General features: G+C 55.0%; 1 protein-coding gene across 4 annotated transcripts in view; it reads left to right on the top strand.

Moving 5' to 3' along the window:
- The window catches only part of NOTCH3 (notch receptor 3), a 33,986-nt gene that overhangs the window by 5,220 nt on the left and 5,252 nt on the right, over positions 1-23,514 (top strand). The window contains exons 3-31 of one of the 4 annotated variants that reach the window (XM_060144561.1): positions 958-1,100; positions 1,181-1,519; positions 1,612-1,734; positions 1,812-2,045; positions 2,900-3,055; positions 3,144-3,329; positions 3,953-4,066; positions 4,310-4,423; positions 4,986-5,219; positions 5,340-5,450; positions 5,938-6,130; positions 6,206-6,357; positions 6,579-6,692; positions 7,143-7,298; positions 8,204-8,429; positions 8,836-9,037; positions 9,244-9,397; positions 9,777-9,961; positions 10,528-10,660; positions 10,746-11,003; positions 11,085-11,203; positions 11,651-12,216; positions 13,628-13,960; positions 15,867-16,021; positions 16,120-16,342; positions 17,264-17,348; positions 20,023-20,185; positions 21,307-21,611; positions 21,877-22,024. In XM_060144561.1, the coding sequence (XP_060000544.1) occupies positions 958-1,100; positions 1,181-1,519; positions 1,612-1,734; positions 1,812-2,045; positions 2,900-3,055; positions 3,144-3,329; positions 3,953-4,066; positions 4,310-4,423; positions 4,986-5,219; positions 5,340-5,450; positions 5,938-6,130; positions 6,206-6,357; positions 6,579-6,692; positions 7,143-7,298; positions 8,204-8,429; positions 8,836-9,037; positions 9,244-9,397; positions 9,777-9,961; positions 10,528-10,660; positions 10,746-11,003; positions 11,085-11,203; positions 11,651-12,216; positions 13,628-13,960; positions 15,867-16,021; positions 16,120-16,342; positions 17,264-17,348; positions 20,023-20,185; positions 21,307-21,611; positions 21,877-22,024 (5,624 nt within the window). Of the gene's footprint in view, positions 1-957; positions 1,101-1,180; positions 1,520-1,611; positions 1,735-1,811; positions 2,046-2,899; positions 3,056-3,143; positions 3,330-3,952; positions 4,067-4,309; positions 4,424-4,985; positions 5,220-5,339; positions 5,451-5,937; positions 6,131-6,205; positions 6,358-6,578; positions 6,693-7,142; positions 7,299-8,203; positions 8,430-8,835; positions 9,038-9,243; positions 9,398-9,776; positions 9,962-10,527; positions 10,661-10,745; positions 11,004-11,084; positions 11,204-11,650; positions 12,217-13,627; positions 13,961-15,866; positions 16,022-16,119; positions 16,343-17,263; positions 17,349-20,022; positions 20,186-21,258; positions 21,612-21,876; positions 22,025-23,514 lie in introns of all 4 variants that reach the window. The other 3 variants (XM_060144560.1, XM_060144562.1, XM_060144563.1) reach the window with 3 other exon arrangements.

The raw sequence follows: 23,514 nt of genomic DNA, 5'->3' as shown, positions 1-23,514 counted from the left end.
AATGAGGCTATGGGTTGGTATCTGAGTATTTGCCAGGGCAACACATCGTGTTGGTGTGTCCTTCTGTGTATCTGTGTATATTTTGGGGTCTGTCTGTGTGTGCCTGGGAATCTGAGACTTTGCATTTCCCGTTTCCTCTACTCTTCCCCACACAGCCCCATGACTCCCTCCCTCACTGTGAAAATGTATTTGCCTTTTCCCCACCCCCATCACTATCCTCCTTATCCTGTGTCTTAGTTTCCTGTGGCTACTGTAACAAGTTACCACAAACTGGTTGAAACCGACAGAAATTTATTCTCGCAGTTCTGGAGGCCAGAAGTCTGAAATCAAGGTATTGGCAGTCACAGCCTCTCCAACGGCTTTAGCGGAGAGTCCTTCCTTCCCTCTTCCAGCTTCTAGAACCTCCAGGTGTTCCTCCAGTCTCTTCACACGGCCTTCTCTTTCTCTCAAATCTCCCTTTGCCTTTCACTTGTAAGTAAGGACAGTTGTCACTCAATTTTGGGCCCACCTGGATCACCCAGGGTGACCTCATCTTGACGTCCATCATATAATTACATCACTAATTACATCTCTTTTTCCAAATAAGGTCACAGTCACAGGTACTGGGACATGGACATAACTTTTCTGGGGCCACCACTCAACCCACTACATCTTTCATGGCCCTCATGGCCCTCACCACCGCCCCACCCCGGCATGTTGTTTATTAATTCATTATTTGTATATCTTCTCTTTGCCGGACCTGGCTGTGAACATCAGGAAGGTAGGGACCACTTTAATTGTGTTTGCTGCTGTATTCCTCTTGCTAAGAACTTAGTAGGTGCTCAGGGAATATTTGTTGCATGGATGAATGAGTATGCGTGTGTGTTTGCTTGTGTGTTTCTTGTCTTTCTTGTGCGTATCTCTGTGTTTGGGGCCGTCCTGTCCTCACTTTCCCCACCAGGTCATTTCTGCCCACAGGTGCCCACCAGGCTGGGTGGGTGAACGGTGTCAGCTGGAAGACCCCTGCCATTCCGGCCCCTGTGCTGGCCATGGTGTCTGCCAGAGCTCGGTGGTGGCAGGCACCGCCCGGTTCTCCTGCCGCTGCCCCCGTGGCTTCCGAGGTAAGGGAGGGTCTGGAAGGGAGCCCGGGGCAGGCAAGGGTGTGGTCAGCCCCAGGCTCACCCTTTCTGGTTCCGTCCAGGCCCAGACTGCTCCCTGCCAGACCCCTGCCTCAGCAGCCCCTGTGCCCATGGTGCCCGCTGCTCCGTGGGGTCCGATGGCCGCTACGTCTGCTCCTGCCCACCTGGCTACCAGGGCCGCAGCTGCCGAAGCGACGTGGATGAGTGCCGGATGGGCGGACCCTGCCGCCATGGTGGCACCTGTCTCAACACACCTGGCTCCTTCCGCTGCCAGTGCCCAGCTGGCTACACAGGGCCACTGTGTGAGAGCCCCTTGGTGGCCTGTGCCCCCTCGCCGTGCCGTAACGGGGGCACCTGTAGACAGAGTGGCGACCTCACCTATGACTGTGCCTGCCTTCCTGGTGAGGGAGCTGTACCTAAGGGAGGCAGCAGAGGTGGGGGGACAGCAGGCCAGCCTGGCAATGACCATCCTTGCTCCCTCCTCCCATGCTAGGATTCGAGGGCCAGAACTGTGAAGTGAATGTGGACGACTGTCCAGGGCACCGATGTCTAAATGGGGGGACGTGTGTGGACGGTGTCAACACCTACAACTGCCAGTGCCCTCCTGAGTGGACAGGTGAGCAGTGGGACTAGAGGGAAGACCTTGGGTCGGCATGCACCAGGTGACTAGACTGGTGCATCTGTGTGCCACAGGCCAATTCTGTACGGAGGACGTGGACGAGTGTCAGCTCCAGCCCAACGCTTGCCACAATGGGGGTACTTGCTTCAACACGCTGGGTGGCCACAGCTGTGTGTGTGTCAATGGCTGGACAGGCGAGAGCTGCAGTCAGAATATTGATGACTGTGCCACGGCCGTGTGCTTCCATGGGGCCACCTGCCATGACCGTGTGGCCTCCTTCTACTGTGCCTGCCCCATGGGCAAAACTGGTGAGTGGCTGTTTTCCCTGTAGGCAGCAGGGAGCCATTGATGGTTCTTGAGTAGAGGCAAGGATGGAGTCTGACTTGAGTATTAGAATGATTATGCTGGAAGCTAGATTTGGGGTGAAGGATAAGCCTGGGAGAGGCCTGGGAGGAGGCTGGCAAACAGTCCAGGGCAAAAACCATGGGAATTTAGAGCTAAACTGTGACTGAGAAAGAGAGGGGAAAAAGTCCAAAGGGAAGTGGCAAAGGTCAGAGGAGGTGTTTGGGAGGGGGACTTGGAAATGGAGGGAAGGGTATGTCAGACAGAGGGTACTGCAGAAGCAAAGACTTGATGGTAGGACCCTTTTATAATCAGAAAAAGAATCAGTAGATTTAAAAACAATATGTGGGGCTTCCCTGGTGGCGCAGTGGTTGAGAGTCCGCCTGCCGATGCAGGGGACGCGGGTTCGTGCCCCGGTCCGGGAAGATCCCACATGCCGCGGAGCGGCTGGGCCCGTGAGCCATGGCCACTGAGCCTGTGCGTCTGGAGCCTGTGCTCCGCAACGGGAGAGGCCACAACAGTGAGAGGCCTGCATACCCTGCAAACAAACAAACAAACAAACAATATGTGGTTGCTTCCAACTTCAAATGGTTCAGAACAAAAGATAGATAAAGCTTACAATAGTTGAATCTAGGTGGTGGGTATATGAATAAACTTTTTGTATGTTTGAACTTTTCACAATAAATGATTGGGGAGAAATAGCTACTAAATACAATGCTGGTTAGTAAAAACAAAACACAAAACCATATTTGGGGGTGTGGGAGCTTTGGGCAGAGCTGGGGGGCATATCTGCCCTTGACCTCTACCTACTCCTTCCCAGGACTTCTGTGTCATCTGGATGACGCCTGCGTCAGCAACCCCTGTCACGAGGATGCTATCTGCGACACGAACCCGGTGAACGGCAGGGCCATCTGCACCTGTCCACCTGGCTTCACAGGCGGGGCGTGTGACCAGGATGTGGATGAGTGTTCCATTGGTGAGGGGGCGCTGTCTGAGAGTAGGGAAGGAGGGGAGAGGCAGTGGTCAGCTGGCCACACCTACACCCTCTGTGACTCCTCCTGCAGGTGCCAACCCTTGTGAGCACCTGGGCCGGTGCGTGAACACACAGGGCTCATTCCTGTGCCAGTGCGGCCGTGGCTACACTGGTCCGCGTTGCGAGACCGATGTCAACGAGTGCCTCTCCGGCCCCTGCCGCAACCAGGCCACGTGCCTTGACCGTATAGGCCAGTTTACCTGCATCTGCATGGCAGGTGTGTGGTGGGCGGGGCTGGTGCGGGGCCTGAGGTGGGGAGGCGGGGTGAGAAAAGCCTCAGGCTGGGCCGGGGGAGGGGAGGGAGCTGGGACTGTGAGGCAGAAGCCTGGGATGAGGTGGAGGCGGAGCCAGAGCAGGATCTTGTGCAAGGTTGCAGGCATGGTCAAGTGGAGTCGGTGGAACCTCAGATGGGCTGGGAGTGGAGTCTGGACACTATGGGGTGGCAATGACATGAGGGCAGGACCACGGTCTGGAGTGATCAAGGCGGAGCCTGCAGACAGAAATGCACTGATGCCGGGGATGGGATTGAGGCTGGGCACAAGGCTGTGGTGGGCCCTGCGGCTGGGACCTAGGGACAAGACAGAGTCTGAGGACTGGAGAGGGCAAGGGCTGGTCTGAAGGCAAGGCCCATACGGAGTCTCATAAGCCTTGAACCAGTTGGGGCCACAGCTGAATGAAGGTCCAGCCTGAGTCTAAAAACTGAATCTAGGGTTGGGAGGCAGCAAGGCCAAGGCTCAGGGGAACTGTGTGTTAAGTGGGAAGGGGGTACGTCCCCCGTTGCTCTCCCTTCAGACCGGAAGCTAACCCCCATTGCCCTAATCCCCTTCCCTCTACCCGCAGGCTTCACAGGCACTTATTGTGAGGTGGACATGGACGAGTGTCAGAGCAGCCCGTGTGTCAACGGCGGAGTCTGCAAGGACAGAGTCAATGGCTTCAGCTGCACCTGCCCCTCGGGTGAGGACTCTGGGCCAGGGAACCTGAAAAAGACGAGTCTCTGAAGGGGCAAAGGCTCCAGGATGGGAGCTTATAAGACCATGTTAGTGGTTACCTATCATAACAGAAACCACCTTATGAAAAACATTGGAATTAATTTAAAACTAAGTAAATGGACTCCCCACCCAAACAAGGCAGCTCTGGTGAGGGGTGACTGCTCTGACCCTGTCTGGCCCTCTGTTCCTCCCACACCCCCCACTCCAGGCTTCAGCGGGGCTATGTGTCAGCTGGACGTGGATGAATGCGCCAGCACACCCTGCCGGAATGGAGCCAAGTGCGTGGACCAGCCGGATGGCTATGAGTGCCGCTGCGCAGAGGGTGAGGGAGGGCCAGTGACGAGTTGGCAAGAGTCTGGAGGCGGGGCTAGTGGGGGAAAGGGCCAATAATTACCTTGGGGAAAAGTTGGGGGCAGGGCTGCAGCAAGGCAGGACCTCAGCAGGGCCAATGAAAGAGCCAGGAGGCGGAGCCAATGATGGACACAAGCAGAGGTAAGGCTGGGGGTGAGGCCAAAGGGTCTAGCAGGATAGGTGTGCACTTAACTGGAGGGGTGGGGTCCGACCCCCTACATCCCCAGGCACCTCCCATGTGTCCCCATTTCCAGGAGAGGGCGAGGCAAATCAGGGCTGATAGTGTAAGGATTGGAAGCAGGGTCACGCTAGGGGTGGGATTTAACTGCGGTAGGGTCCTGGGCAGGGACGAGGCTTGGAGCTTGTAGCTGGATGGAACGGAGCTACATTCAGGGGCAGGGCCTGAACTGAGCCCGCCTCCTGTTGGCTCGATGGGCCGGGCCTGAGGTAGAGCTGAGCCAGAATTGGGCAGAAGCCACGGCTGTGGGCAGGACCTTGGCCAGTGGGCGGAGCCTGACCCTCTGTCCCCGCAGGCTTCGAGGGCACGGTGTGTGAGCACAACGTGGATGACTGCTCGCCAGACCCTTGCCACCATGGGCGCTGTGTGGATGGCATCGCCAGTTTCTCGTGCGCCTGTGCCCCGGGCTACACCGGCACGCGCTGTGAAAGCCAGGTGGACGAGTGCCGAAGCCAACCCTGCCGCCACGGTGGCAAATGCCTAGACCTGGTGGACAAATACCTCTGCCGCTGCCCTCCCGGCACCACAGGTGGGGCCGGGGGCTGGGCTGGGGCAGAAACAGTACATCTGGTAGGACACAGAGGGTTCGGGAATGGTGCTCCTGGTAGGGCACAGTGGTGGCAATCCCTGTCATGTTGCCCTTCCCCAGGTGTGAACTGCGAGGTGAACATTGATGATTGTGCTAGCAACCCCTGCCCCTTTGGAATCTGCCGGGACAGCATCAACCGCTATGACTGTGTCTGCCAGCCTGGCTTCACAGGTGGGCAAGTGGCTGACGCGGAATGGAGGTCTTTATAGGGTGAGGGTGAAATCACCCATCTTTCTTGGCCAGGTTTTGCCCCTCTCTTTGCACACTCTGGTCCAACGAGGTTGTCCACGCTTTGCCCTGAGACAGTGCTTTCTCTCATTGGCGTGTTGTCCCCATATTAGCTCAAGATTATCCTGGAACATACAGGAAGGTGTTCAGACTCAGGGATTGAGGTGTTTCTGAGTGGGGCCAGGGTAACCCTTGGTGGAAATGAAAGTGATTTCATATAAGTTTGGGGACAAGGCAAGGATGATTTGGAGCAAGGTATCTCTGGGTTGAGGAGGTGGGTATCCTAATTTGCACAAGAGATGATGTGTTGTGAAGCAAATGAGATTGTCCTTGTTCAAGGGTGTGGCTCTGCTAAATGGGGCAAGGTTGTCCCTCCCCGGTAGGCTCGGCTATCCTCGTTCTGGGACGAGGTTGTCTGCCTGCTCCCCAGGGCCTCTCTGCAACGTGGAGATCAACGAGTGTGCGTCCAGCCCATGCGGTGAGGGGGGCTCCTGCGTGGATGGTGAAAATGGCTTCCAATGCCTCTGCCCACCTGGCTCCCTGCCCCCGCTCTGTCTTCCCCCAAGCCATCCCTGCGCCCAAGAACCCTGCAGTCATGGCGTCTGCCACGACGCGCCTGGAGGGTGAGGCCTCTCCCCAACCCTTGATCCCCACTGCTTCCCTGCCCTCCTGCCAGCCCTGACTGCCTCGCCCTTCAGGTTCCGCTGCGTGTGTGAGCTTGGCTGGAGTGGCCCTCAGTGCAGTCAGAGCCTCGCTCGAGATGCCTGTGAATCCCATCCCTGCTGGGCAGGCGGCACCTGCACCAGTGATGGAACGGGCTTCCGCTGTACCTGTCCCCCTGGTGTCCAGGGTGAGTGTCCCCACTTTCCCTCCCCAGGGCTGCCTTTTTCCTTCTCATTTCCCTTCTGTTCCATTCTTCCTTCCTTCTCTGCATTAATACCCCCCCCCCACTTTTTTTCCTCTCCCATCCCTACCCAGGAGCTTGGGAAGTGGGTATCAAGGTGGGGACCTTGGGGGGAGATGGGAAAATGGAATCTCTCAAGACTGTCTCACTCTGCCTGCCCACTACAGGCCGTCAGTGTGAGCTGCTGTCCCCCTGCACCCCAAATCCCTGTGAACATGGGGGCTACTGTGAGTCTGCCCCTGGCCAGCCGGCTGTCTGCTCCTGCCCCCCTGGTTGGCAAGGTATATCAGCTGCTTCTTCCTCTTCCTCTCCCTCATCTCCTTTGCAACCTGCCCCATACGGGGTGATGCTGGGGACCCAGACAGGGAGTCACTCCTGGTCCTGCCTTTTAGGGGAGCTTCCTTCTGAGAAGAAACAGAGCTAGACACAGACACTTGCAGCCGATGTGGTCAGTTCAGAAGAAGAGGAAGGGCTACGGGGTTGGGGAAGCTAGGAATCAGGCTGAGAGTTTTGGGGACAGCCTGGAGGAGCAGACCTCAGTCACAGAATGCATTCACCACCCTCTGAAACAAGGAGAAGGCAGTTCTGGAACAGTGTGTGCAAAATGCCCAGAGGCAAACTGTTCTTGCCTTTGTCCAGCTCAGGCTTCAGGTTCTTCCTGAGAGCCAGGTACCCTCAGACCCTACCCTGCGCCTTCTAACCCGCTGTGTTATTTTACTCCCCACCCCCAGGCTCACGATGTCAGCAGGACGTGGATGAATGTGCTGGCCCCTCACCCTGTGGTCCCCATGGTACCTGCGCCAACCTGGCAGGGAGTTTCAGCTGTACCTGCCACGAGGGCTATAGTGGCTCTTCCTGTGATCAGGACATCGATGACTGTGACCCCAGTGAGTTCAGGGGAGCTCTTGGTGGGGGGTGCTGACCTAGGGAACAGGTTCATCAAGCCCCTGCATGTGCCTAGCACTGTGTTTTCATTTCATCTCCACAGTTATCTTACTTTCCCCATTTTGCTCATGAAAACTGAGGCCCCAAAGAGGTTAAGTGACTTGCCCAAGGTCATGCAGCAAGTAGAGGGATGAGCTGGGAGAGGACTCTGAAGCCTATATAGATTGCCTCTGGCAGCAAGCAAGTTAGGATTGTGTGTGAAGTATGAGATAACAGGCCCCTAGTGAGTCTCCAGGAGCACTGTTCAATGGACAAATAACGCAAGCCACATATGAATTAAATTTTTTCTAATAGCCACATTAAAAAGTAAACAAAACAAACAAAAACAGGTTTATTTAACCTAATAACATAAAAATATTATCACTTCAGTATAATCAATTTAAAATTATTGAGATATTTTACATTCTTTTGTTTTTCATACTGAGTCTTCACAATCTGAAATCTGGTGTCTGTTTTATGCTTACAGTACGTCTCAAATTGGACCAGCCACATGTCAAGGGCTCAAGAGCCACATGTGGTCAGTGGCCACTTTACTGGCTAGCCCAGGCCTGGAGGACACCTCCTGTGCTGAGCCCGGGACTTAAGCAGACACAACTAGTACTTGGCAGCTCAAAGGGAGCTTTTTTTGGCTTCTCCAACCCCTCCCCCCTGCCACATAGGCGAGGTTTCCAGATAAGGGAGGGGGTGAGGCCACAGAGGGGACGGAGTTTGATCCCCCTGGCCAAATGTGCCCCTCCCAATTAAGCCTGGTCTTCTCCTAATTCCCCTCTGCACAAGACATGGCCAGGTCAGGCTGGACTGACAGGGGGCGAGCTGTGTGACCAGACCTCCTCCTTTCTGACCGTAGACCCCTGCCTGAATGGTGGCTCATGTCAGGATGGAGTGGGCTCCTTTTCCTGCTCCTGCCTACCTGGCTTTGCTGGCCCCCGCTGCGCCCGAGATGTGGATGAGTGTCTGAGCAGCCCCTGCGGCCCAGGCACCTGCACAGACCACGTGGCCTCCTTCACCTGCACCTGCCCGCCGGGTTATGGAGGCTTCCTCTGCGAGCAGGACCTACCTGACTGCAGCCCCAGGTGGGTGGGGCCTGTCCTGGGAGTCAGGGGCCCTGGCATCAGATGGGGAGTGGGACCTGAGGAGTGGGGACAAGGGGAGTCCTCGGCTTGGCACCCACCTCAGGACTCTGATGCCTGATGGGTTCGTGTCCGGGAAGGGGCAGGCCCTCTGTTGGGAGGTCACCTTAGGTACCCTGGTCCCTGAGGGAGCCAGGCCAGACCAGGGTGGGGTCTCCACGTGGCTTCCACGTAGCCCAGAAGTACCTGGTATATCGGGGCTAAGGGACAGGACGGGGAGGGGCCTCTGCTGGGACTGCAGCTTCTCCTTGGGGTAGGGGTTTCACCCACTCAAAGCTAGAAGGGGCCCATGGGGGAGGGTGGGGCCTTTGAGGGGGCGGGGCCTGACGCGCCCCTCCTTTCCCTCCAGCTCCTGCTTCAATGGTGGGACCTGCGTGGATGGTGTGAACTCGTTCAGCTGCCTGTGCCGCCTGGGCTACACTGGCACACACTGCCAGCACGAGGCCGACCCTTGCCTCTCGCGACCCTGCGTGCACGGGGGCGTCTGCACTGCCGCCCACCCCGGCTTCCGCTGTGCCTGCCCTGAAGGCTTCGCCGGCACGCAGTGCCAGGTGGGCGGGGTCACTGGAGTCTTGGGGGAGGGTCTAGAAGGATAGTCTGAGGGAGGGGCCTGCTGGGTACTCTGATTGGGAAGCCGGCCTGGATCCTGGGGGAGGAATCTGGAGAGGTATTCTGGAGCCTGCCCAGGACTCTGGAGGAGAAGCTGGGTCCGTTTTCAAGGGTCCCCAAGAGCAGACACCGCGGCCTTCCTTTCCAGACGCTGGTAGACTGGTGCAGCCGCACACCTTGTCAGAATGGGGGCCACTGTGCCCGGACCGGGGCCTCTTTCTACTGCCTTTGCCCCTCGGGATGGAGCGGCCGCCTCTGCGACATCCAGAGTCTACCCTGCAGAGAGGCTGCAGCCCAAATCGGTGAGGGGGTGCGCGTGACTGGGTTTGGGGGGCTCGGGAGGGTGTGTATGCACATACTTCCTGCTAGTGTGAGCCGAATGAGAGTGCGACAGAGCACGTAGACATGGTGGGGATATGTGACTCTGTGACAGCTGGCCAGGACAAGGACGGTGCGTATGTGTATCACCATGAGACAACCAGGATGTCTGCAACGCTGTGTGTGACCGAGCTGGCGTGAGCTTCGAAGGTGTGTGCATGTCAGTTTCAGGGGATGTGTGACAACCTGACAGAGTGTGGGTGAGACCTTGGTGACTGAAGCTAGTTGGGGGTGTTGGGTGGTGCTGTGTGTGATGTGGGCCGGGAGGAGGGAGCCTGCCTGACGCTGCTCTCCTCTGTCCAGGGGTGCCTCTGGAGCAGCTGTGTCAGGCTGGTGGGCAGTGCGTGGACAAGGACAGCTCCCACTACTGCGTGTGCCCAGAGGGCCACACAGGCAGTCACTGTGAGCAGGAGGTGGACCCCTGCTTGGCTCAGCCCTGCCAGCATGGGGGCACCTGCCGAGGCTACATGCGAGGTTATGTGTGCGAGGTAAGGAGTGCCCAGTGGAGGGGACAGGGGAGCTAGTCACTCCTGGGTGGGTCTGGCTACACATTTCTGTGTGTCTATAGCCTGGTGTGGTGTCTCTCTCTAGGCATGTCTGCGTTTTTGCTTTTGTGACTCTGGGTATATCTTTGTGGGTGTCATTCTGGGTAGATCTTAGGGTATCTCTGTCTGGGTGTACTTCTGTCTTTGGTTGTTTCTTGGACATCTCTATGTGTGTCTCTGTGCATGGTGTCTCTTTGGGTATGAATGCATGTACCAGTGTCTGAATGTGCATCTCTGGTTGTGTGTGTCTTGTGTGTATCTGGGTATCTGGGTGTTTCTCCTGTGGGTCTGTCTTGTGCATTTGTATTGTGTGTGTCCCTTTGCACTGAGTGTATCTGTAGCCCTTGTGCCTGCATGTCCTTCCATGTCTGGGTGTGTTTCCATGTACTGGGTGTGTGTGTGTTTCTGCACACTGGGCATGTCCTTTTGTACTGGGAGTCTCTGTATCTTCATGGCGAGTATCTGTGTCTCTCTGGGCTGAGTGGGTCCCTGCCTCACCCCCACCGCAGTGTCCAGCTGGCTACACTAGTGACAACTGTGAGGATGACATGGACGAGTGTGCCTCCCAGCCCTGCCAGCATGGGGGCGTCTGCATTGACCTTGTGGCCCGCTATCTCTGCTCGTGTCCTCCAGGAACGCTGGGTAGGCCAGTGTCAGGGTTGGGGGACAGGACGGGAGGCTGGGTTTCTGACCGCTCCTGACTGCTCCCCATCCCCCCTTCCCCTAGGCGTGCTCTGCGAGATTAATGAGGATGACTGTGGCCCAGGCCCACCCCTGGACCCGGGCCCCCGGTGCCTGCACAATGGTACCTGTGTGGACCTGGTGGGTGGCTTCCGCTGCACCTGCCCCCCGGGATACACCGGCCTGCGCTGTGAGGCGGACATCAATGAGTGTCGTCCAGGTGCCTGCCATGCGGCACATACCCGGGACTGCTTGCAGGACCCAGGTGGGGGCTTCCACTGCCTTTGTCATGCCGGCTTCACAGGTAAGCATGGGAGAGGGGGCTGGCCTGCGATCCTGCCTGTGTTCCCCATTGTGGCTGATGCACGTGCTTCTGCTTGCCCAGGTCCCCACTGTCAGACCGTCTTGTCTCCCTGTGAGTCGCAGCCATGCCAGCATGGAGGCCAGTGCCACCCCAACCCCGGCGCTGGGGGAGCTCTGACTTTCTCTTGCCACTGTGTCCCGGTAGGTGGGGTGGACACTCACGTCAACGTCTCTGGGAGAGGAGTGGGATCATGCCCTCCTGGTAGGGTGTGGCTTTAGCAGGGAAGAGGTGTAAGATGGAAGGGGTTTCTGGGAAATGTTGAAATTACCTGGAGGTTGTGTGTTTGTGTGTGTGTGTCCCTCTGGAATTTGGAGTTGTGGCCTCTTGGGGAAGGCTGGGCTTACCTGCAAGGTGGGGCTCCAGTGCAAGAGGGAGAGGTTGAGCCAGACCTGGGGAGACTGGAGGTCCAACCTTTCCCAAGTCCTGATCCCCCATATTCCCCTCTCTCTCCCCCTTCAACCCTCAATCCTCTTCTCCACCCTTCCATTTCTCTTTCCCTCCTTCCTCCCTGTCTCCTCTCCTTCTCTCCCTCCATCCCCTGCCCCCGCACTTTTTTTTTCTCTCCTTTCCCCCCACCCAACCCACAGCCGTTCTCCGGCCCGCGCTGCGAGCGGGTGGCACGTTCCTGCTGGGAGTTGCAGTGCCCCGTGGGCGTCCCGTGCCAGCAGACGGTCCGTGGACCGCGCTGCGCCTGTCCCCCGGGGCTGTCGGGTCCCGCCTGCCGGGGTTCCCGGGGGTCGACACTGGGAGCCGCCAATGCCAGCTGCATGACCTCCCCCTGCCTCCACGGGGGCTCCTGCCGCCCGGAGACGCTGGCGCCCTTCTTCCGCTGCGCGTGCGCGTCAGGCTGGGCTGGGCCGCGCTGTGAGATACCTGCAGCGGTGCCCGAGGCCCCCGAGGAGCCGTCTTGCCCGAGAGCCGCCTGCGAGGCCAAAAGCGGCGACAAGCGCTGTGACCGGGAGTGCAACAGCCCAGGCTGCGGCTGGGATGGCGGCGACTGCTCGCTGAGCGTGAGCGATCCCTGGCGGCAATGTGCGGCGTTGCAGTGCTGGCTCCTCTTCAACAACAGCCGCTGCGACCCCGCCTGCAGCTCGCCCGCCTGCCTCTATGACAACTTCGACTGCCGCGCAGGCGGCCGGGAGCGCACCTGCAAGTGAGCCGGTCCTCACTCTGTGTCTTGTCTGTCCATGTGTCACATCTGACCATCCATGGGCCCTGCCTCTCTATCGGCCCATCCGTTTGCCTTGGTCTGTCAGTCAATCCTTAATCTGTCTGTTGGGTTGTCCCTTCACTTGACCCGTCTGTTTCTTGGTGTACCGTCTGCCCATCCATGTGTCACTTGTCTGTCTGTCTTCCCATTCCTGTGCCCTGTCTGTCCATCCTTGTTCCCTGCCTGTCAGTGTGCCCACCTGTCTGTTCATCCATGTGCTCCTTTTGTCTGTTTTTCTGTCTGCTTCTGCACTCCATCTGTCCCTCCCTATGGCCTGTTTGTTTGTCTTTCTGTCCATCCATGAATTCCTTTTGTCCCTCTATACACCCAACTGTTTGTCTGCACACCTGCTTGTCCATCCTTGGACCTCATCTGTCCATCTGTCTGTCTCTATGCCAGTCTGTCCATCTGTATGCCCCATCTGTCCATCTTTGTGCGCCACCTGTTCATCCATGTGCCTCTTCTCTCTGTCCTTCTGTCCCTTCACACACCCTTTTTGCCCCTCTATATGCCCATCCATCTGTCCATGCTCCTGCATGTCTATTCCTGCCCCTCTTCTGCCATTCTCTATGTCCGTTCATGAGCCCTGTCTATTTGTCCTATGCATTCCATCTGTCCATCCCTGTGCTGTGCTCTGTGTGACCCTCTGTGTGTTCCTCTGCCTGGAACCCTTTCCTTACTTTTATCTTCCTGTCCTCATTCCCACCCTCACTCTCCCCCTTGCTCATTCTGCTCCAGCCACCCTGGCCTTTCTTCCATTCTTCAGATTCCCCAGGCTTGGCCCCACCTCAGGGCCTTTGCACTGGCTGTTCCCTCTGCCTGGAATGCTCTCCTTCAGGAAGCCACATGGCTCCTTCCTCACCTCCTTCAAGTTTTTGCTCAAGCAATGACCTTCTCAGTGAGCTCCTCCCTGGCCACCCACCCCCAGCCTTATTTTTTTCCTTAGCATTTAATTCCATATAGATGTGTGTGTGTGTGTGTGTTTAAATTTAGCCTACATTTAGCCTTTATTGGTGTGTGATCGAAATGCTGTATATTCTGCTCATTCATCTCCTTTAATATCCGTCTCCGCCCACTGTAATGCCAGCTCCACGTGGGTAGGGATTTATGTTGGGGCCATATCCTTAGAGCCTACAGTAGCGCCCAGCACCTAACAGGTGGCTCTCAGTAGTTATTGACTTACTAATAGTTACAAAGCAATGGCTGTGTTTGCAGAAAGCCTGATACATTCCACAAGCACGTGGATACATTCCAGTCCTCTGCGCTTGCGCTGTCTCCAGGGTCTGGGTGCTCTGTGGTGGTTGCGTGCTGCGGAGCTGGAGGCTCCCTTGACCCCGCCCCTCTCTGTCCCCAGCCCGGTGTATGAGAAGTACTGCGCGGACCACTTTGCCGACGGCCGCTGCGACCAGGGCTGCAACACAGAGGAGTGCGGTTGGGATGGACTGGACTGTGCGGGTGAGGTGCCAGCTCTGCTGGCCCGAGGTGTCCTGGTGCTCACTGTGCTGCTGCCGCCGGAGGAGCTGCTGCGCTCCAGTGCCGACTTCCTGCAGCGGCTCAGTGGCATCCTGCGCACCTCTCTGCGCTTCCGTCTGGATGAGAACGGCCAGGCTATGGTCTTCCCTTACCACCGGCCTGGCCCTGGCTCCGAATCCCGGAATCGGCGGGAGCTGGCCCCTGAGGTGATCGGGTGAGTGACTCCCCCCGGGGGAGCCATGGTGCCCACGCAGACGCTAGGCCGGGCGTGGGAAGGGGCACCATTCCTCAGGTCTTGTGCATTTATTTCCCTTAACATCTGGGAGAGCCTTCTTGGCAATACATACAGCGTCATACAATACATGCATCTCAGTCTTGGCACCATTGACATTTGGGGCCGGATCATGCTTTGCTGTGAGGGGCTGTCCTGTCTTGTGCGCTGTAGGATGTTTAGCAACATCCCTGACCTCTATCCACTAGATGGAAGCAACGCACCTCCCCTCCCTTAAGATGTGACAACCCAAAATGCCTCCAGACACGGGCAAGGGTCTTCCGGGGGAACAGAATAGCCCCTGGTCTAGCACTACTTCCTTCTGGAGAGGCAGGGGTATAGCAGAGTGTTTAAGGGCATGTGTCGTTTTTTGTTTGTTTTAGAAATGGAAAATATAGAACTCTCCTGCTGGGGTCCTGGCAGAGGGGCCAGAAGGGAGGTGTGGCTTCTGAGCAGAGTGGGATGTGCCACAGGGAGGAGGGCTGGAGGCTAGAGATGAGGGGCAGGGCCTCTGACTGGGTATGGCTGGGATGGGGGAGCCGGAGAGGATAGGTGATGGGTGCGCCAGTCCCTGGCTGGGGTGACTGAGTTGCTGGAAGTGGTATCATCAAGATGAAGACACAGGGTGAAAACCAGGGGTTACTTTGGGGCTTACAGAGGGATCTGGGGGTCTCGGAGAGACGCTCAGGAGGCAGTTGGGGTCAGAAGATTGAGAGAAGAAAGAAAAAAGGGTTTGGCAATCATTGCATCCATGGGAGGGACACAAAAAAGTGGGGAGAGATGTGGGGACAGAAGGATCATCTGGGGACACTGAGTCTTGAGGATTGGTTGAAGGAAATTAGCTCAGAAAAGAGAAGGAGGAGAGCCAGGGTCCAGGGCGCTGGGTATCCCAAAGAATGAAAATGTTTGGAGGGTTGGGTTCCTGGAAGCAGAGCCTGAGATGGAGATTCAGATACATGTGATGTATTGGAAGGGTGCTCTCAGTAGACAGGGAATGAGGGAAGTAGGATGGGGCAGGGGAGGAACTGAGGCAGGAGGTAGCCTCAGCCAGGGTCCGGCCTCAGCCTGATCCCTTGGAGGGCTCTGGAGGGTGAATAGCACCTCAAAGTTGGTCCCACCTTGAGACAGGAGGGCCAGCTTTTGTACACCCCACATGAGCCAATCCCTGGCTGAAGGCTTCCCTAAGGGGTGTCACCTCCCAAGTGAAGGGATCCCCACTTTGCTGAGGCCAGAGAGGCAGCTGTCAACTGTTAGAAGCCAATGCTCATAGCAGGCAGGAGATGGATACACCAGCCTAATAAAGGAGAAGTTGACATGAAAACAATGACCGTTGGATTCATGGCTCAGAGGACACTGGTGACCACAGCAAGACTCGTTTGGGGAATTGATCAAGAATTTTAAACATATACAAAAACAGAGCAGGGTAATGAACGTCGAGGTACCTAGGACCTAGCATTGACAATGAACACATATGGCCGTTATTATTTCATACATAGTCCCTTCAGTTTGTTCTAGTTCCCATGTTATGTTGAAATAATTTCTAGATAGCATGTCATTTCGTACGTAGACACGTCAGTATGTTTCTGTAAAAAATAAGCTCTCTCTTTAAAACACGATAATACCATGATCACAGTTAAAAAAATAAATATCCTTAATATCACCGAATATATAGTAAGTGTATTTAAAAAAAGACTGGTTTTGGGGTTGTGGTGGAGTTGGATGCTAGATAGGGGGCAGTGGTGACATGGTGAGTAGAGATGCTGGAGCCTGGTGCAGGGGAGTGGGGCATGGTGCAGGGCTTGTAGGAGTGCCTGCTGAGTCTGCCTGTCCCTCTGTTGTGTCCCCGCAGCTCTGTGGTGATGCTGGAGATTGACAACCGTCTGTGCCTGCAGTCGCCTGAGAATGACCACTGTTTTCCCGACGCCCAGAGTGCGGCAGACTATCTGGGAGCCTTGTCAGCGGTGGAGCGCCTTGACTTCCCGTACCCACTGCGGGCGGCACGGGGTGAGGGCCAGCCTGGCGGGTGATGAGGGTGGAACCGGGGCTCCCATGGTGGGGTGGGCCTTAGCCCCCGGTTGAGACCCCCTGCCTCCTGCCCGCAGGGGAGCCACTGGAGCTGCCAGAGCCGAGCGTGCCGCTACTGCCCCTGCTGGCTGCGAGCGCCGTCTTCCTGCTGGTCATTCTCGTCCTGGGCGTCATGGTGGCCCGCCGCAAGCGTGAGCACAGCACCCTCTGGTTCCCCGAGGGCTTCGCGCTGCACAAGGATGCTGCAGCTGGCCACAAGGGCCGGCGGGAACCCGTGGGCCAAGACGCTCTGGGCATGAAGTGAGGACCCTGACTCAGCCCATTCCCTGTCCCTGACTGTGGGGCTTTGTGAGCCCTTGAGCCCACCTTGACCTGACTTTGACCTCTGACCCCTACCTGACCCTAACTTCAGACTCCAGCCTGGAAACCCAGTGTTCATCCCCTTGACCACTGACTCGATGATCCCTGGGAATCACCCCTGATGCGTGACCCTTGGCCCCATTTCCCATGATCCAGTTCCCTCACTCAGATCCTACTCTGACTCTACCCTGAACCCTCCCTGACCACAGCTTCTCAGATTTCACCCTGATAGTCAAAATTTGTTCCCACATGACTACTGATCTCGTGATCCCTGTCTGCATCCCAATCCCTTGCTGGCTCCGTGACCTATCCTCTATGACCCCCAATATCACCTCTGACTCTAACACACCCTGACTTTTGACCTCACCTCTGACCCCCTTTCCACTCCAACTCAGTGCTCATTCCCCATGATCCTCAATCTTGGCCTTGGCCGTGGGCTTCACCTCCGACTCCCTGGCCTGTCCCTCAAGACTCCAACCCCACCCCGACCTAATCCCTGAATTTACCCCTCTCCTGTCACCCCGTGACCCCCGGCCTCTCTCCACAACCTCCTCGATTCTGGCTACATCTCTCGCCTGTTATGAGGATAACTCTATCCTCCATGACCCCTGATGTCATCTTCTATAACCCCTGCTATGTGCCTGGGACCCTCACCTGTCCCACAGCTGACTGCTCTGACCTCTGACCCCACTCCTGTGCTTCCCCAGTTCCACCTTAAGACCCTGGCCGTCACCCATCACAACCCCTGATGGTACCCCCTGCAACCTTGACCACATCCTGCATCCCCTCAGTGGACCATGTCTCTTGACCCTGCACCCTGCCCCTACTGACCCATTGTCCCCTCCCTCCTCCCCCCCACAGGAACATGGCCAAGGGTGAGAGTCTGATGGGGGAGGTGGCCACAAACTGGATGGACACAGAGTGCCCGGAGGCCAAGCGACTGAAGGTTGTGTCCCCTCCTCTGACCCCTGCCCTCAGGATCCTGGGTTGGGGCTTGATGGCCAGTGGGAGAGCCAGGAAAATCTCTGCTGTCCCTGGCGCTGGAGAAGAGTCACAGCACTCACCCCATCCTGGCCCTGGCATCTTTCCAGAGGGCATCCCCTGGCCCAGACAGTGACTCTGCTTTCTCTCTGCTGCATCCAACTTAGTCCAGCGTGCCCAACCTGAGAGCACTCCCAGCTGGGCTTTTCCTGTCCTGGGGCCACAGCTACGGGCCCTGTCTTAGTCAGCTAGGGCTGCCATAATGAAATACCACAGCCTGGTGGCTCAAACAGCAGACGCTTATCTTCTCACAGCTCTGGAGGGTGGAAGTCTACGATCAAGGTGCTGGCAGGGTTGGTTCTTGGTGAGGGCTCTCTTCCTGGCAGGTAGAATGTGCTTTCTCACTGTGTCCTCATGTGACCTTTCCTCTGTGTGTGCATAGAGAGAGAACTCTGGCGGCTCTTCCTCTTCTTGTTAGGACATTGGTCCTATTGAATTAGGGCTCCACACTCATGATCTTATTTAACCCTAATTACTTCCTTAAAGGCCCTGTCTCCAAATATAGTCATGTTGGGGGATTAGGCCTTCAGCATATGATTTTTGGGGAGCACAGTTCATAACAGCCTCCTGCTAGCATTACTTTGACCCTTGGTGAATGCCTTGAATGTACACAGAGCATCTTATTTCATCTTTATGAGGATGCTATAAAGTAGCTACTGATACACACCTCCATTCTTAGCTGCCTCTCCCCTGCCTATGTTTTCTTTTTCTTTTTTTTTGGCCGCACTGTGCGGCTTACAGGATCTTAGTTCCCCAACCAGGGATTGAACCCCAGCCCTCGGCAGTAAAAGCGTGGAGTCCCAACCACTGGACCACCAGGGAATTCCCTCCCCTGCCTATGTTTTAATATTTGTTGAAATGAAGACACCTATTACAATTGACAGCTAAAGAAATCTGCTTGCCCCAGGCTTTTTTTTTCTTTCTCATCCAAAAGTGGATGTTAAGTATATGGTACAGAATGTTTATGATGGCATTTTAGCATTGCGGAATGATTACATCATCCTTATTTTACCAATGAGAAGCTCAGAGCTCTCATGTGATTTGCCTAGGGTCACGAGCCTACTAAGTGACAGTGTCAGACATTGAATCCACATTGAAGGCTGTCCCATCCTCCTTGGCCCTTTCTGGTTAGCTGTCCATCACCTGGCTCTCCCCTTTCATGAAATTCAACTCCCCACCTGGGTCCTTAAGCTCAGGTCTGGCTTGATCAGGCTCTGTGTTTGGTGCAGGCTGTTAAATGCCCAGGCAGGCTAGTTAGGGGTATTCTGTCCTGTTTTCATAACTTCATTCTTCCCGTCTGGACCATGAGTCTGAAATGTATTGAGCTCCTCTGAGGGGCCCAGGTGCTAGACTCCTGAGGGTAAATCAATACATTTGTGTGTGATTATTGGGTCCTGATACCTCACGTTCATATCTGTGGTACCACGTGGGAGCCTACGTGGTATCCAGGGCAACTCCCTGCTTCTCACCTTTCACTCCTTTCCCAGATTAATACTGGGAATTATTATTTTGCTTAAAGATTTCTTTATTATTTATTTATTTATATATTGTTTTGGCTGCGTCAGGTCTTAGTTGTGGCAGTCGGGATCTTCGTTGAGGCACGCGGGATTTTTCACTGCGGTGCGCAGGCTGTTTTTTTTGGTGCGTGGGTTTCTCTCTAGTTGTGGCATGTGGATTTTTCCCTTCTCTAGTTGTAGTGCTCAGGCTCCAGGGCACGTGGGCTCTGTAGTTGCGGCGTGTGGGCTCTGTAGTTTGTGGCAGGTGGGCTCTAGTTGAGGCGTGAGAGCTCAGTAGTTGTGGCGTGCGGGCTTAGTTTCTCCAAGACGTGTGGGATCTTAGTTCCCCAACCAGGGATCGAACCCGTGTCCCCTGCATTGTAAGGCGGATTCTTCACCACTGGATCACCAGGGAAATCCCAATACTGGGAATTATTATTATTGCAGGATCCCCCAGTCCCACATTTCTTTAACCAGTGATTTGGAATTTCCAGAGTACAAGTTTTGCATTTCTTCTGTTGAATTTAATTTTAAAGTTTTTTGTTCTTTTTGATACTGTTGTCAATAGAATTGTTCTCTTAATTTCATTTTTGGTATGTTCCTATCTAGTGTATAGACAGGTGTGTGCTGACAGGTGTTATGCTCTGTGTCTCTTCCGTTTTTTAAAATTAAAAAAAAAATTTATTTATTTTATTTTTAATTTTTCGGCCGCACTGCACGGCATGTGGGATCTTAGTACCCTGACCAGGGATCAAACCCGCGTCCCCTGCATTGGAAGTGCGGAGTCTTAACCACCGGACCTCCAGGGAAGTCCCCTCTGTGTCTCTTCCTTGATCACTTCCGTGGGTTCCCAGACCCTCTCCCCTTCTAACCCGGATTAAAATCCCAGTTCTTCCTCTTATGAGTTCTCTGAGCTCCAGTACATCAATTTTCCATTTCCTTATCTGTAAAAGAAGCGGGATGTTAATGGTTTCTTGGGGCCGTATGTGCATCTCCGTGAGAGAAGCCTGTGGGAATGCCCAGACTGTCCCTCTGACTGTGTCTCCCAACCCCTTGTGAGAACCTGGGTCCTTGTGCCTCCAGGTAGAGGAGCCTGGTGTGGGAGCTGAGGATGCCGTGGATTGCCGCCAGTGGACCCAACACCACCTGGTTGCCGCCGACATCCGCGTGGCACCAGCCATGGCATTGACGCCACCACAGGGCGATGCAGATGCTGATGGCATGGATGTCAACGTGCGTGGTCCAGGTCAGGCATCCCTCCCTCCAGGATGCCCTTTATCCATCCTACTCGTGAGAGGTTGCATCTGGGTCTGTTTCTGGGGAAAGCTGGGTGTGTCTGGGTGTCCGTCTGTGGGGGCGTGTGTTAATCAGGACTTTCGGTTGTAACTTTTAATAGCCCAACTCAAGCTAACTTAAGTAAAACAAGGGATTTACCGGCTCTTGTAAATGGAAGCTTCAGGCACATTTGGATCCAGGACTCAACACCTCTTGGCTCCACAGCCCAAGTAGGCTTTTTCCTGCAGGCACTGATAGCTACAGGTGGGACAGGCCTTACAAAATCTTTTTCCCATATGTACCAGCAAAAGTCCCAGGATGAGTTCTGATTGGATGGACATACCAATTCCTGAACCAATCAGTGTGGCCTGGGGCCTGGAATATGCAGATTGACAGGCCTGAGCTCTATTCCTGTCCTTGAAGGAAGGATTTGGCTTTATCTAGGGCTTGAGGACGGAGAATGGGATGCAAGTAGCCTCCTAAGGGAAACGAGCAAATGCTCATGAAGCGTGTAGCAGACCGTGTTATCTAGATCCTCTTGGATTTGTCTTTGCCGCATTTTGGGATATGCCTTCCCCAGCTCTGTTTTGCTTTTGCTCCCAATGACCAGGACCTATGGCTCTCTTTTGAAGCCCTTCGGGCTACCGGGGCCTGAGGTGCTTGGTATTTTATGTCCCTGGGGGCAGCTCCTGACCAGTGGATGCAGGAGTATGAAAGGCTCAGCTCCTTTGACTCAAGCTGGATTACAACTCTGGGGTACAGCTCAGCTTCCACAGTCCCCCTTTGGGATCAGGCTGAAATAACTCTCCAGGCATTTGCCCAAGGTTGCACACTTGTTTGACTGCCTCCCTCCTTCGTTCTGTGTCCCCTACTACCTAGGAGCCCTTCTGGGACAAATCACATGCCCATGAATCCTCATCCTGGGTTGGCTTCTGGGGCACCTGACACAGGTGTGTGTGTGTGATGGGAGGATTTGCCATTCCCTCTTGTGTTTCCACATGTCCCACTTCCTCCTAATGCAGTGCCCTCAATCGTATTCCCCAGAAAGGCCCTGTGCCCACCTCCCTTGTGACACACTCCTGGTCCCTGCAGATGGCTTCACCCCGCTAATGCTGGCCTCCTTCTGCGGGGGGGCCCTGGAAGCAATCCCAGCTGATGAGGACGAGGCAGAAGACACATCAGCCAGCATCATCTCAGACCTTATCTGCCAGGGGGCACAGCTTGGGGCTCGGACCGACCGCACGGGTGAGACGGCCCTGCACCTGGCTGCCCGCTATGCCCGGGCTGACGCGGCCAAGCGGCTGCTGGATGCAGGGGCAGACACCAATGCCCAGGACCACTCAGGCCGCACCCCCCTGCACACAGCCGTCACTGCTGATGCCCAGGGCGTTTTCCAGGTGAGATGGGCTCGCCTCTTTGGACTTCAGAGCTGGGACAGGCATCAGACCGACTTGGGTTCAAGCCCTGGTTCTGCCTTTCAGAGCTCATCTTTCTCATTTGTAAGATGGGGATATATGGGAGTACAGTTTCTGGCAAGAAGCTATTCCCTGAACCTCATCAGTTCCATGGGGTGTATTGGTTGGGGTCCTCAGAGGGCTTAGAGGTGCTTCTCGTCCCTCTGTTCTTGCCATGACTCCTCCTGCTGTGCCCCATCTCCCTTAGATTCTCATCCGGAACCGCTCCACAGACCTGGATGCCCGCATGGCAGACGGCTCCACAGCACTGATCCTGGCGGCCCGCCTGGCAGTGGAGGGCATGGTGGAAGAGCTCATCGCCAGCCATGCTGATGTCAATGCTGTGGATGAACTCGGTAGGCTGTGGGGGGTAGTGGTGGGTGGGGGCTGAGAGGGTGTCATCTGGGCCCTGACTGTTGGTGTGAACTCACACCCACACTGACACCCAGTCAATGGACCTACACTCATGCATTAAAAAAAAAAAATGGCGCCCATTAGCCCATACTGTGTGGCAGTGGTTCAGAAGTGGTTCCCTTCCCAAGACCCTTCCCTTCCATCTGCTTTGTTAGAAGAACTTACTCTGGTGCCATCTGCTGGACAACTGGTGTAATAAATTTGCAAATCAACCAGATCTATAGGTGAGGGCCGCTCCGCCCCTGGAGGTGGCTTGCTTGCACAACAGTGACCTGCCCTTGGACTCTTAGAAACATCCTTTGGAGCAGGTGTTCTCAATCTCAGCAACATTGCCATGTGGGGTTGGATCATTCTTTGTGGTGGGGGCCGTCCTGTGTAGTGAAGGATGTTTTCTAAAATTTATTTATTAAAAAAATTTTTTTTGGGCTTCCCTGATGGCGTAGTGGTTGAGAGTCCGCCTGCCAATGCAGGGGACACGGGTTCGTGCCCCAGTCTGGGAGGATCCCACATGCCGCGGAGCGGCTGGGCCCGTGAGCCATGGCCGCTGAGCCTGCGCGTCCGGAGCCTGTGCTCCACAGCGGGAGAGGCCACAACAGTGAGAGGCCCGCGTAATGCAAAAAAAAAAAAAAAAAAATTTTTTTTTATTTTGAAATTTTTATTGGAGGATAGTCGATTTACAATGTTGTGTTAGTTTCAGGTGTACAGCAAACTGAATCAGTTATACATATACGTATATCCACTCTGTTTTAGATTCTTTCCCATCTAGGCCATTACAGAGCATTGAGTAGAGTTCCCTGTGCTCTACAGGAGGTCCTTATTAGTTATCTATTTTATGTACGATAGTATGTATGTGTCAATCCCAATCTCCTAACTTAACCCTCCCCCCTTGTCCCCCTGGTAACCATAAGTTTGTTTTCTACATCTGTGGCTCTATTTCTGTTTTGTATATAAGTTCATTTGTACCATTTTTTAAGATCCCACCTATAAGCGACATCATATGATATTTGTCTTTCTCTGCCTGACTTACTTCACTCGGTATGACAATCTCTAGGTCCATCCATGTTGCTACAGATGGCATTATTTCGTTCTTTTTTTGTGGCTGAGTAATATTCCACTGTATATATGGACCACATCTTCTTTATCCAGTGTAGGATGTTCAGTAGCATCCCTGGCTTCCACCCACTGATGCCAATAGCACCCCACCTCTCAGTTGTGACAACCAAAAATATCTCCAGACATTGCCAAATGCCCCTTAGAGGAAAATCACCCCTGGTTGGGAAATACGGCTTTAGAAGAGCACTGTCCAATAGAACTTTCTGTGATGATGGAAATATTCTTTGTCTGTTCTGTTCAATATGGTAGCCACTGGCATGTGCTGTCAAGCACTTGAAATGTGGCTGGAGTGAGCAAAGAACTAAATGTTTTAACCTTT

This window comes from Lagenorhynchus albirostris, chromosome 3 (genome assembly GCF_949774975.1).
Source record: "Lagenorhynchus albirostris chromosome 3, mLagAlb1.1, whole genome shotgun sequence".
Lineage (NCBI taxonomy): Eukaryota > Metazoa > Chordata > Mammalia > Artiodactyla > Delphinidae > Lagenorhynchus > Lagenorhynchus albirostris.
This window is presented reverse-complemented; position numbering and strand designations above follow the sequence as displayed.